Here is a 12349-nt window from a genome sequence, read left to right as displayed (position 1 = left end):
CATTCTTTTGACAGTTAAGGTGTAAAGACCATCATATAACTGCAAATAAATGAAAACAAAAACACCTTTCGAACTGTCACCACAATTCTTAAGGAAACCAAATAGATGTGCTGCTAAACTCAATATGCTGTAGTTATACAATGAACAAAATGAACAAAACATTTTTAATATACCTTTTTATTGTATTTGACTCTCTCAAATAACCTAGTGACATGTCATATGCTCAAATAAGGAGCAATATTGTTAGAGTAAAACTTGTAAGTAGTCAGCAGGAGTGTTAAATCATGAGAATACTAAATCCTGAAACCTGTTACCTCTGTCTCTCTTCAGGGTTCTGATGGCCAGCCTGGAATTAAGGGAGAACAGGGTGAGTCAGGACAGAAGGGTGATTCTGGAGCCCCTGGACCTCAGGGACCATCCGGAGCACCCGGCCCAGTGGTAAGTGCATCACTAACTCAGCTTATTTGGAGAGATTATCGCTGTGTACACCGGTTTTACACTGATATGCAATTACAAGTGGTTATTGTCACTTCACACTTGTAATATCAACTGTCTGCAAAGATACATTTAAAGTTTAGTCTCTACTTTGGAGAAATGATTATGTATACTGTATTTAGCTCATCTATGTTTATTGCTTGATATCAGGGCCCAACTGGTGTTACAGGAACTAAGGGAGCACGCGGAGCCCAAGGAGCCCCTGTAAGTAAATTAGTCATCAATTAGCCATTGATTTCTATTAATATGCAGTCCTGTGTTTAGTATTTACTCAAGCCTGTTAATTTCACAATGAAGATTTTTACTGTATTGAGTTGACATTTTCTTGTTTAGTTTACTTGTTTAATTAAAAATAACATATCTCTTCATTTTAGGGGTCCACTGGTTTCCCAGGTGCTGCAGGAAGAGTTGGACCACCTGGCCCCAATGTAAGCCCCTTCATTTTACATATATACAGTATCTCTCAATGTTGTACAAAGACATAGTACAAACATTTTAAAAAAGCACACTGTTACAATAGAAATACAGTACATTAGTGGTGCTTGCACTACTACTGTTTAAGCTATGGACATCTCCACAAATGTTTGAGGAGAGATGTGCTATAAGTTTTCTAAGCAATCTTACTAACGATGTTCACCTAATAGGCAATAAGAAAAATCCCATTAATTTACATTGATGGAACCACTAGCCATTTGTAGGGACCAGAATATCATAGACTTGTGGGCTCTTTTGACTTGAACCAGTAACACCCAAACAACCGCATACAAACATGGTAAACAACACTCAAAACACCTTAGCAACGACATCATGGCGGCAACACTGAAAATCATTTTTGTCTTTATCTCTAATTAATTTATTCATGTATTTTTCTCTCTCTTCTCAGGGTAATCCTGGTTCTGCTGGCCCTGCAGGTCCTGCAGGTAAAGATGGTCCCAAGGGAGTTCGTGGTGATGCTGGTCCTCCAGGAAGACCAGGAGATGCTGGACTGCGTGGACTTTCTGGTGCCCCTGGAGAGAAGGGAGAGGCTGGAGCAGATGGTCCTCCTGTAGGGCTCAGATTTATTAATACATGCTCATTTCAGAATTAAATTCACATTTGACTAATGATGCATGTACAGTTGAAGTCGGAAGTTTACATACACTTTGGTTGAAGTCACTGAAACTCATTATTTAACCACTCCACCGATTTAATATTAGCAAACTATAGTTTTGGCAAGTCGTTTAGGACATCCACTTTGTGCATGACATGAGTAATTTTTCCAACAATTGTTTACAGACAGATTGTTTCACTTTTAATTCATTATATATCAAAATTCCAGTGGATCATACATTTACATACACTAAGTTAACTGTGCCTTTAAGCAGCTTGGAAAATTCCAGAAAATTATGTCAAGACCTTAGACAATTAGCCAATTAGCTTCTGATAAGAGGTGTACTGAATTGGAGATGTACCTGTGGTTGTATTTTAAGGCCTACCTTCAAACTCTGTGACTTTTTGCTTGACATCATGGGAAAATCAAAAGAAATCAGCCAAGACCTCAGAAAATAATTGTGGACCTCCAGAAGTCTGGTTCATCCTTGGGAGCAATTTCCAAATGCCGGAAAGTACCACGTTTACCTGTATAATCAATAGTACACAAGTATAAACACCATGGGACCATGCAGCCATCATACCACTCAGGAAGGAGACACATTCTGTCTCCTAGAGATGAATGCAGTTTGGTGCAAAAAGTGCAAATCAATCCCAGAACAGCAAAGGACCTTGTGAAGATGCTGGAGGAAACGGATAGACAAGAATCTATAACCACTGTAATATGAGTCCTATACTGACATAACCTGAAAGGCTGCTCAGCAAGGAAGAAGCCACTGCTCCAAAACCACAATAAAAAAGCCAGTTTGGCCATAATGACCATCATTATGTTTGGAGGAAAAAGGGTGAGGCTTGCAAGGCGAAGAGCACCATCCCAACCGTAAAGCATGGGGGTGGAAGCATCATGATGTGGGGGTGCTTTGCTGCAGGAGGGACCGATGCACTTCACAAAATAGATGGCATCACGAGGAAGGAAAATTATGTTGATATATTGAAGCAACATCTCAAGACATCAGCCAGAAAATTAAAGCTTGTCGCAAATGGGTCTTTCAAATGGACAATGAACCCAAGCATACCTCCAAAGTTGTGGCAAAATGGCTTAAGAACAACAAAGTCAAGGTATTGGAGTGGCCATCACAAAGCACTGACCTCAATCTGATAGAACATTTGTGGACAGAACTAAAAAAGCATGTGCGAGCAATGAGGCCTACAAACCTGACTCAGTAACACCAGTTCTGGCTGGAGGAATGGGCCAAATTCCAGCAACTTATTGTGAGAAGCTTGTGGAAGACTACCCAAAAAGCTTGACCCAAGTTAAACAATTTAAAGGCAATGCTACCAAATACTAACAAAGTGTATGTAAACTTCTGACCCACTGGGAATGTGATGAAAGTAAAATAAAATCTGAAATAATTAGTTCTCTCTACTATTATTCTGACAATTCACATTCTTAAAATATAGTAGATCCTAACTGACCTAAGACAGATAATGCTTTCTATGATTAAATGTCAGGAATTGTGGAAAAAAGACTTTAAATGTATTTGACTAATGTGTATGTAAACTTCTGACTTCAACTGTAATTCCATTCTGCCTACTCTCGAATCAGATTCCTAACCTTTCTTCTTCATCCATATGTAGGGTCCTATTGGTCCTTCCGGTCCTGCTGGACTCGGTGGTCAGCGTGGTATTGTTGGTTTGCCTGGTCAGCGTGGTGAAAGAGGTTTCTCAGGTCTTCCAGGACCCTCTGTAAGTAGACAAAAGCACCAGAAACATCAGTATAAAATTAAATAAGTGTTCAGATATCAGGTTATATCAGAGTAAGTGTCAGGTAGTTAATATTAAAGGTGACGTGTGTAACTTTTAAATGTTAAAATAATTTCTGTTTTCATAATGTATTGTCCAGACACAAAGGCCATTTGTAGGATGATTTCCCCGAAACATGTAAACATTATAGGCTCTGTGGAGCTATCAAAACATTAGTCTGATTGTTTAAGCAACCTAACCAGCCCACAGAGAAACAATGGTTCAACCAATAGATTGTGGAGGGACTATCTGTTTGTTTGACCAATGGAAGACAGTGGGACACTGGAGTGTACAGAAAACCTATTTAAAAACATACATTGTATCTGAAATTCCATTTGGTGACACTAATAACACAGAAATTACATATTTCACCTAAGTGGTACTTTCATACTAAAACCAAAAGTTAAACAATTATTTTAATATTTTGTCTTTCTAAAAATGCCTCTTTAAAGAAAACAGTCACATATTTCTAGCCCACTCATATTTAAATATTTTTTCTTAAATTATTAATCTCCATATTTTTTAATGTATTAAACTGTATTGTATTAGAATATATAATTCTTATAATTAATCTCCTGAATTAACTGTATTAAACTGGAATATATCTTTTGCCCAAAAATTCTGATGCAATCTTATTATACCTAATCTGACACTAATTCTGTGATGAATATGCTTGATTTGTACCACAGGGTGAGCCTGGCAAACAGGGAGCTCCTGGTGGTTCTGGTGACCGTGGAGCTCCTGGCCCTGTTGGACCTCCTGGATTAACTGGACCTGCTGGAGAGCCTGGACGTGAGGTAAATAAAGCACACATGAAATGCATAGTAAATATATGACAATATATGACTCTTAACAGTGAGCACTCAGTCATCCATACTCTTTGTCTTCAGGGTAGTGCTGGTTCTGATGGTCCACCTGGTAGAGATGGTGCTCCTGGTGTGAAGGTGAGGAAACAAACAAGCAAACACCTATAATTTAAAAAAAATAATTATCAATTAGTCCATCTTGACCATGTACTATATTTTCCATGAAGTCAAATGCAGGAACATTCCACTTTCCAGCCATCTGCAATATGTAATGTGTTTTGCTTGATCTCCTCTAGGGTGAGCGTGGTAATACTGGCCCTATTGGATCTCCTGGATCTCCTGGTGCCCCAGGTGCTCCAGGTTCCGTTGGCCCAATTGGCAAACAGGGAGACAGAGGAGAGAATGTGAGTACTGAAACTTAAGGGATCTCATATTCACTCATATAAGGAATATATAAGTAGCTTCTGGATATAAGAATGCATGACACATAAGCAGTAACATTCCCTCTACTGGTATGGTCAAGACCATTATTGCCACCATTATTTAAATCGGTGTAACCAATGTTTACAAAGCTATCTTCCGGTTACCTTATTTACGGCACTCATAGCAACACAATCACAATTATTCCCACTTTATTTTGGATAACATTGATAAATATATTTAGTTCGGACAACAATCAACAACATTTCAATCAACAAAAACCTATAAACATTTTTCCCATTTCACCCACAAAATTCCCATCTGCATTTTCAAGATGCACATTTTCATAGATATCTTTCATCATGCTTCTCATCAATGTTCTCAGCACTAAAATAAGCCAAACCATCCTTACAAAGATTAAAAGCCCAGAGCTTAAGAGCTTTAGCAATGTTAACCACTTATATTACATATATTTTGTTTATTCATTGTTATATTTATCACCTCTTTTTATTAATTTCTAAAGGGTCCACAAGGACCATCTGGACCCCCTGGAGCTGCTGGAGCTAGAGGCATGGTTGTAAGTATATTTTGTAATAAGAGCAGAAAGCTAAAAAATTATGTTGCCAAAGTTAAATGCTCAAAACAGTAAGTTTTAATATTTTGACATCAACCCACACTACACTTCACCCTGCTGGCTAAAAACACATATACATTAACCTGGAGAGTAGAGTTTTCCAAGATTTCCAACTACATTAAATCTAAAATGTTTGTCAGAAGCACCTAAAATGTGCTTCATGTGGTAACATCTGATTTAACTGGTTTTATTCTGGTCAAAATATAATTTAATTAGACTCCATCAGCCTAAAATACAGTACATTATGTTACATGAACAAAAGTCAATTATTAAGGGTCATATCAGTTAGAAATTTTGGTAACACTTCCATTTGTTAACATTAGTTAACGACATTACTTAACATGACGTAACAATGAACAAAACCTTTACAAAATTTACTAATCTTGGTTAATGTAAGTTATACTAATAAATTTTTTTTTTTATCAAAAGTTGTACTGTATATATTAACTTTAGTTAATGCACTATGAACTAAAATTTAAAATGAATAACTGTATTTTTATTAACATGAACATAGATCAATAAAAGCTGTATAAAATATATTGTTCATTGTTTGTTTATGATACCAACAGCATTAACTAATATTAAAGAATGGAAACTTATTGTAAAGTGTTTCCGAAATAGCTCTTTAAGGTAACAACTGCACAGTTTAACTTTTAACTTCTTACCTTTAACCAAAATAAGTTCATTTGTGGTGGTTTTACTGTATATTATTACTTTGTAGTGAGCCATGTGTTGATGGATCTTTTTTATTTCGGTGCATCAGGGACCCCAAGGACCTCGTGGTGATAAGGGTGAGTCTGGAGAAACTGGAGAAAGAGGACTGAAGGGACACAGAGGATTCACCGGTCTGCAGGGTCTGCCTGGACCTCCTGTAAGTCCTGTCTACCAGCCTATATAAAGGCAACAATGATAAAATAGACATATGAGATTTGTTAATACTTTTCTGTTGTGTCTCTCCTGAAAGGGTTCTCCTGGAGACCAGGGTGCTGCTGGACCTGCTGGACCAAGTGGAGCTAAGGTGAGTTCCTGCCTTCTTTTACAAGTTCTCAAAGTTTAGATGTGAAGAAGCAAATGCAGAACCACACTTTAGAACCTTTAATTCTCTGGTTGGTTACTAAAGTTCTGTTTAAACCACCTTGTTTGGAACAGGGACCTTCTGGGCCTGTTGGACCAGCTGGTAAAGATGGATCTAATGGTCAGCCTGGACCCATTGGACCACCTGGGCCTCGTGGACGTTCTGGAGAGAGTGGCCCATCTGTGAGTACAACATATACTATAAAATGGCTTCTTAACCATTCTCTATTGCATACATAGAAGAACTCATCCATGTTGGAAACACATTTCTCAACTAGTACATAATGAATCTTGCACATAATAATTAGTTTAATGATTCTGGGTCTGAGTTTGTTCCTATTTAACGATTCCATGAATGATTCTTTAATTTTACTTATTTTGTCTCAGTTAGTTAATGAGTGAGTCATTAGGCCAAGTTCAAGTTTAAGATTTGAGTTGATTTGTTGAGTTCCTCAACTTATTGATTTAAAAGAACAGGCTCATAAAATACATTTGTTTGCTAATTGGACTACAGTAGTTGCACTCATTAAAAATATCCAACAAATCTATCAAAAGAATGATTTGTTCACGAATTGGACATTGCTCACGGGAAATGCTGTCAGAATTTTCTAGTATGGTGTTCCATCTACATCGGTAGAAGAACAAAGATTCGACCATTAACTGAACCGAATTAAATCATTAACTTTTTTAATGAAACCAGAACTGATTCTTTATTTCCAAACCTACTCTCTAAATTCAAAACCTCAAATACTATGTTTGATCACTACAGTTCCCAGATGTCTTCTTAATAGGTTTATATAGCTTGTTAATTGGAAAAGAACATGTCTGATTACATTTTTCGTCTTCTTGTTTCATCTCTTCAGGGTCCACCTGGTAACCCTGGACCCCCTGGTCCTCCTGGTCCCCCAGGCCCTGGCATTGACATGTCTGCCTTTGCTGGGTTGTCTCAGCCCGAGAAGGGACCTGATCCTCTGCGTTACATGCGTGCTGATGAGGCCTCCAGCTCTCTCAGACAACATGATGTGGAAGTGGATGCTACACTGAAGTCAATCAACAGCCAGATCGAGGACATCCGCAGCCCTGATGGCTCCCGGAAGAACCCTGCAAGATCCTGCCAAGACCTGCAACTCTGCCACCCAGAATGGAAGAGCGGTAAGAAAAAATGACAAAAGAAAGAGAGAAATGCAGAGACAATCTAGGAATAGAAAAAGTTATATGTGTGCTTTCGAAACTAGAAGGCCAGAAGGATCAAAAACATGTTGATATGCACCACAATAGTGCTTCTAAATGGCAATTTGATAGTGCACTTTTTGAATTACAGTACAAGTATTTGTGTGATACATATACTCTATATTCAATATTACTCTCTATAATATCATTATTGTAACCTTTTTGCTGTCCACAGGTGACTACTGGGTAGATCCTAACCTTGGCAGCAGTGCTGATGCCATCAAAGTCTTCTGCAACATGGAGACTGGAGAGACCTGTGTGAAGCCCAGCACTCCCAAAATCCCACGCAAGAACTGGTGGAGCAGCAAGAGCAAGACACAAAAGCATGTGTGGTTCGGAGAGAGCATGAATGGTGGATTCCACGTAAGTAATCCAGTCATCTTGGATGAGCTGCTCAATGATTTTGGTTTCTGCACATGGGCCTTTAAACTTAATTAAGAGACCTAATAAGCCATCTGAAAAGATCAGCATTAGCTAAAATTGGCAAAGACGTTGACAAAGCTGGTGGACCAGCATTCTGGTAAGGCTGGTTTACCAAGGAGGTCTTGTTGGTTAAGCTAGATGAGAATCCTTGTTGTAACACCAGTACACCAGTATCCAATATACAAAATGTGCTGGTGACCAACTTTGTCTGTTTTTTTTTATCATGTTTCCTATCACAAATCAATGCCAGATATTTCTAAATAGAAATCAGAAGACTGTGTTTTACCACAAAAGGCACACCTGGATTTGATTTTAATGCCTGTTATCCATAGCCAAATTTCCATAGCTGTTTTAGGGAGCTGTTCAGGGTTCTGAATCTCTGTTGGTCCATGGTGCTGAAAATCTATTTAATATTTAATCATACACCATGTGAGAAAAGGAAGCATTTAATTTCATGTCCAGAGATGGAACTGTGCTGAAATATAACTACTTCCTACTTTGCCCTTTGTCTCCATCTACAGTATTTGGTTTGTGTATTTATGATATTTTATGTTAAATCACATCTGATTTCCTTAAACTAATGTTAATTACTTGTTTGGTAAGTCAAAAGCTTTTCTTTTTTCTTTTACAGTTCAGCTATTCTGAAAATGGCCAGACTGCTAGTTCTACCACCATCCAGATGAACTTCCTGAGACTGCTTTCTACTGAGGCCTCTCAGACCGTCACCTACCACTGCAAGAATAGCGTGGCTTACATGGATCAAGCCACAGGAAACCTGAAGAAGGCCCTTCTGCTGCAGGGCTCCAATGATGTGGAGATCAGAGCAGAGGGCAACAGCCGCTTTACATACGGCGTCCTGGAGGATGGCTGCAAGGTGAGCCACACAATATAATATATTTTCAAGCATGCAGATAATGGTAAATAATATATAGGGGAGAATGTGGCTAGTCATAACACAGTGAATCTTTTTCAGGGTAGGTTTTATTTTTGAAGGTCAATTTTTGTATAGTCACATATCTTGAAGACTTGGCTGCAAAAAAGCTATTGACAATTTCCACTCTTATTGATGTGGAAAAAAGATACAGTTTATATAACTTGTTGACCATTTGTTGCAACACTATATTGTTTACGTTATCCAAATGGATCCAGCTAGTAAAAATCCTATTACAGTCTATTTAGAAAAATGCTTGAAACAGCAAAATAGTAAAAGGTTACATATAACATATCAAAATATTGTTTTGACCAACAGAAACTGTAATTTATCGTATAAAATAACATATGAAGCACATGTGACAACCTACCACACTTAAAATATGTAATTGGACTTCAATATCTGTGTGACATCTAGCCTCGTTCTCCCCTAATATAATTTGTTTTATCTGATGGATGGACAATAGTAAGTGACACTCCCACTTACATTGCTTTTTTCTGCTGTGTCTTACAGAAGCACACAGGTCAGTGGGCCAAGACTGTGATTGAGTACAAAACTCAGAAGACATCCAGGCTGCCCATTGTGGACATTGCTCCCATGGACATCGGAGGAGCAGATCAGGAGTTTGGAGTGGACATTGGTGCAGTCTGCTTCTTGTAAAAAAATAAAACATATGTGGATTAAATAAGACATGGAAAAATACCAATGATGAGCAATAACCGTGAAGATGCAATACACACTCCAAATAATGAAATACGGAAGAAAAGAAATTTTAAAATTGACGAAAGCTTTTTTTTCTCTAAAACACAAAAAGTCATGCTGTCCACGTTTAGTGCACAGGAAACCAGCACTAAACGGGATCATCCCAACTAGTCTCTCCCTCTGAAATCCAGCCATGTTTCCCAAAAACCCTCAGAGCAGTGCCTCCTCCTGATGGGATCCAAGAGGGGGACGGAACGAGTGCGTACAACCAAATGAGCAAGATATTAAATGAAAGACAGAAACATGGCTTGATGTCATCACATCCTGCGGGGGTGGGTGGGTGATGCTGTAGGGCGTTGGCTGGATACCACAGTAGTCCCTCCCACTAAAGAAAGAAGGCCACGCCCAGTCCCACTTTACCCCTCCCTCTTGAGTGTGACTCAAAAGAAAATATCACATTATGCAAGATTTTGTGAAATGTTAAGCCAGAGGAGGGAATAAGTTAATATTTACTATGTATAATAACAAGAAATCATGATTCAGTTGTTGTAAAAGTGGTGCAGCCAGATCTATATATTTTCACAATTATGTGTTTGTTTGTGTGTGTGTGTGAGCATGTGCCTATGCACACCAACAATATTTTAGGGGAAGTGCAGTTCCATTTTGTTTTTTTCCCTTTTTTGTGTACATCAACATTTTTCCCTTGATTGCCCATAAAAGGAAGTTTTGGTCCCTTAACAGAAAAGCAAAAACTAAATATCAAATAAATATGGAAACAATTTCTATTATTGTTTATTTGCATGATCTTCATTTGTCAAGAAAAGCTACCTCACACAGGAAAAACGGTTAAAATCTGGATGTGAACAGAAGCAGCCTGGGGGTCAGGACAACACCCCGTCGTGGCTCGGTCCATCTTCAGAAGGTGCTATTAGTTTTGAGCTATCAGTCAGTATTCCCAGAATTTCCAGACCATCCCTCTCCCCAACTAGCCTCATTCAACACACACCGCCTGCTCAGAGGATGCGGAACCAATGGACAGAGGGACTCCTTTGGGAATGCTGAAATTTGGCTCCCAAAGCTTCACCGCAGCACTGAGCAGGATGTGTGTGTGCGTGAGGGTGTGTATATTTTTGTTATAATTAATATTATTATGGTCATGATCTTTTGTTTTTGGTTTGTTTGTTTGTCCTCTCTTTTTGGTTCTGGTTTTGTTACGATTTTAATTAATGTAAATTGAAAATAAAAGAAAAAACAAGGAATTATGAAGTCAGATTTTAATTGTGTTTTTAATCATTACTAATGAGAAAATTGGTAAATTAATTTGTGCTAACTAAAGTTTGTGTGTGTGTGTGTGTGTGTGTGTGTGTGTGAGAGAGAGAGAGAGTTTTGTTTGTGAATTTGCTGGTCCTTTAATAACAAGTTTCAGACAAAGGCCTTGCATAACATGCTCGCTTACTATCATCAGAAATAGCTTTCTAAAAATATAAATAGTATAGAAAAAGTGAAGGAGAGCTTTTACCCCGATAACATCAATCCAAGAGAGTAGTCTCTCATTTACATTAAACAGAAATTTAGACCCTTGAGGCTTGGCAGGACTGAATGGCAGAAGTATATACTGTGTATATATATATATATATATATAATTTATATATGGCTGCTTTAAAGAGAACTCACATTCTGAAATGAGGTAATACAGGAGAAACTGACCAAATCTCAACTTTGCTCATATCACAATAATTGTCAGGATAGCTGCTTTAGCCCTGAATTAAGACTTGATTTATACTTGCATGCAACTAATCCAACATGCCATGAGGCTGGAGAAAAGCTTTGAGTATATTCCTAAATCAGATTTTTTTTATGGTTGCCAAACCCACAGCCCAATAAATAAATTAATAAAACCTTAGCTAAATAAATATGATGTCATGAACAATCTCAAGTCATTTTCCATTAATTTCCACTTTGGATCAAGTTGCTGTCAAGATTTGTCAAAATGATATCACGTAACCAAAAACCAAAGCAATGGACTGTGAAGTACAATTCTATCACTGTACCCATGCAACTGCAATATATACTGTATATATAAAGTTAAGTATGGTGTTGGTGATATCTGTGGCCAACTGTTTTATTATCAGGGACTGGGCATCTTGGTTAAACAAATTTTTGACTTTATTTTATTTTTACAAAATTTACAAGCACGATAATACATACTTTATATAATATATTTGAGAATAAACAAACACAATAAAGCCAAAGGCTTATATCCATTGTGGTCCTCTAAGCATTTTTTATGAAATAGTGAAATTATAGTAAAATAGCAGGTTCAGAGATTTTAAAATGTTTGTTTGTTAATGAGTTTAGTCTTATTCATCTAATCTCATTCTTCTGATCTAAAATGGACCAATGAACCTTCTCAAAACAATTACTTTTTCAATTTGAGCATCTAAGTGACCAAAAAGACTCACCATTCAGTGACTTTTTCTTAAATTTCACCCAAAAAGCAAAATGGTTTCATCATTTACTGTGTCTGCTGAACACAAACGAAGATTTTAGAAGAATATTTCAGCTCTGTATGTCCTTCCAATGCAAGTAAATGGTGGCAGCATAAAAGTAATCTATACAACTCCTGTGGTTTAATGTACTGTATGTCCAGAATCAGAATGAGGTTAATTGCCAAGTATGCTTACACATACAAGGATTTTTTCTGGGTGACAGAAGCTTGCAGTGCACAAACAATACAGAGAT

General features: G+C 37.6%; 1 protein-coding gene across 2 annotated transcripts in view; it reads left to right on the top strand.

The window, feature by feature from the left end:
- Positions 1 to 10871, top strand: part of col2a1a (collagen, type II, alpha 1a) — a 30885-nt gene extending 20014 nt beyond the window's left edge. For both annotated transcript variants that reach the window (XM_052094020.1, XM_052094019.1), the window contains 16 exons: positions 331 to 438; positions 646 to 699; positions 870 to 923; positions 1379 to 1540; positions 3223 to 3330; positions 4077 to 4184; positions 4278 to 4331; positions 4490 to 4597; positions 5137 to 5190; positions 6011 to 6118; positions 6212 to 6265; positions 6397 to 6504; positions 7185 to 7473; positions 7727 to 7914; positions 8606 to 8848; positions 9419 to 10871. In XM_052094020.1, the coding sequence (XP_051949980.1) occupies positions 331 to 438; positions 646 to 699; positions 870 to 923; positions 1379 to 1540; positions 3223 to 3330; positions 4077 to 4184; positions 4278 to 4331; positions 4490 to 4597; positions 5137 to 5190; positions 6011 to 6118; positions 6212 to 6265; positions 6397 to 6504; positions 7185 to 7473; positions 7727 to 7914; positions 8606 to 8848; positions 9419 to 9565 (1947 nt within the window). In that variant the 3' untranslated portion in view covers positions 9566 to 10871. The remainder of the gene's footprint in view (positions 1 to 330; positions 439 to 645; positions 700 to 869; positions 924 to 1378; positions 1541 to 3222; positions 3331 to 4076; positions 4185 to 4277; positions 4332 to 4489; positions 4598 to 5136; positions 5191 to 6010; positions 6119 to 6211; positions 6266 to 6396; positions 6505 to 7184; positions 7474 to 7726; positions 7915 to 8605; positions 8849 to 9418) is intronic.
- The last annotated feature ends 1478 nt before the right edge of the window (positions 10872 to 12349 follow it).

This window comes from Xyrauchen texanus, chromosome 27, assembly GCF_025860055.1.
Source record: "Xyrauchen texanus isolate HMW12.3.18 chromosome 27, RBS_HiC_50CHRs, whole genome shotgun sequence".
Lineage (NCBI taxonomy): Eukaryota > Metazoa > Chordata > Actinopteri > Cypriniformes > Catostomidae > Xyrauchen > Xyrauchen texanus.
This window is presented reverse-complemented; position numbering and strand designations above follow the sequence as displayed.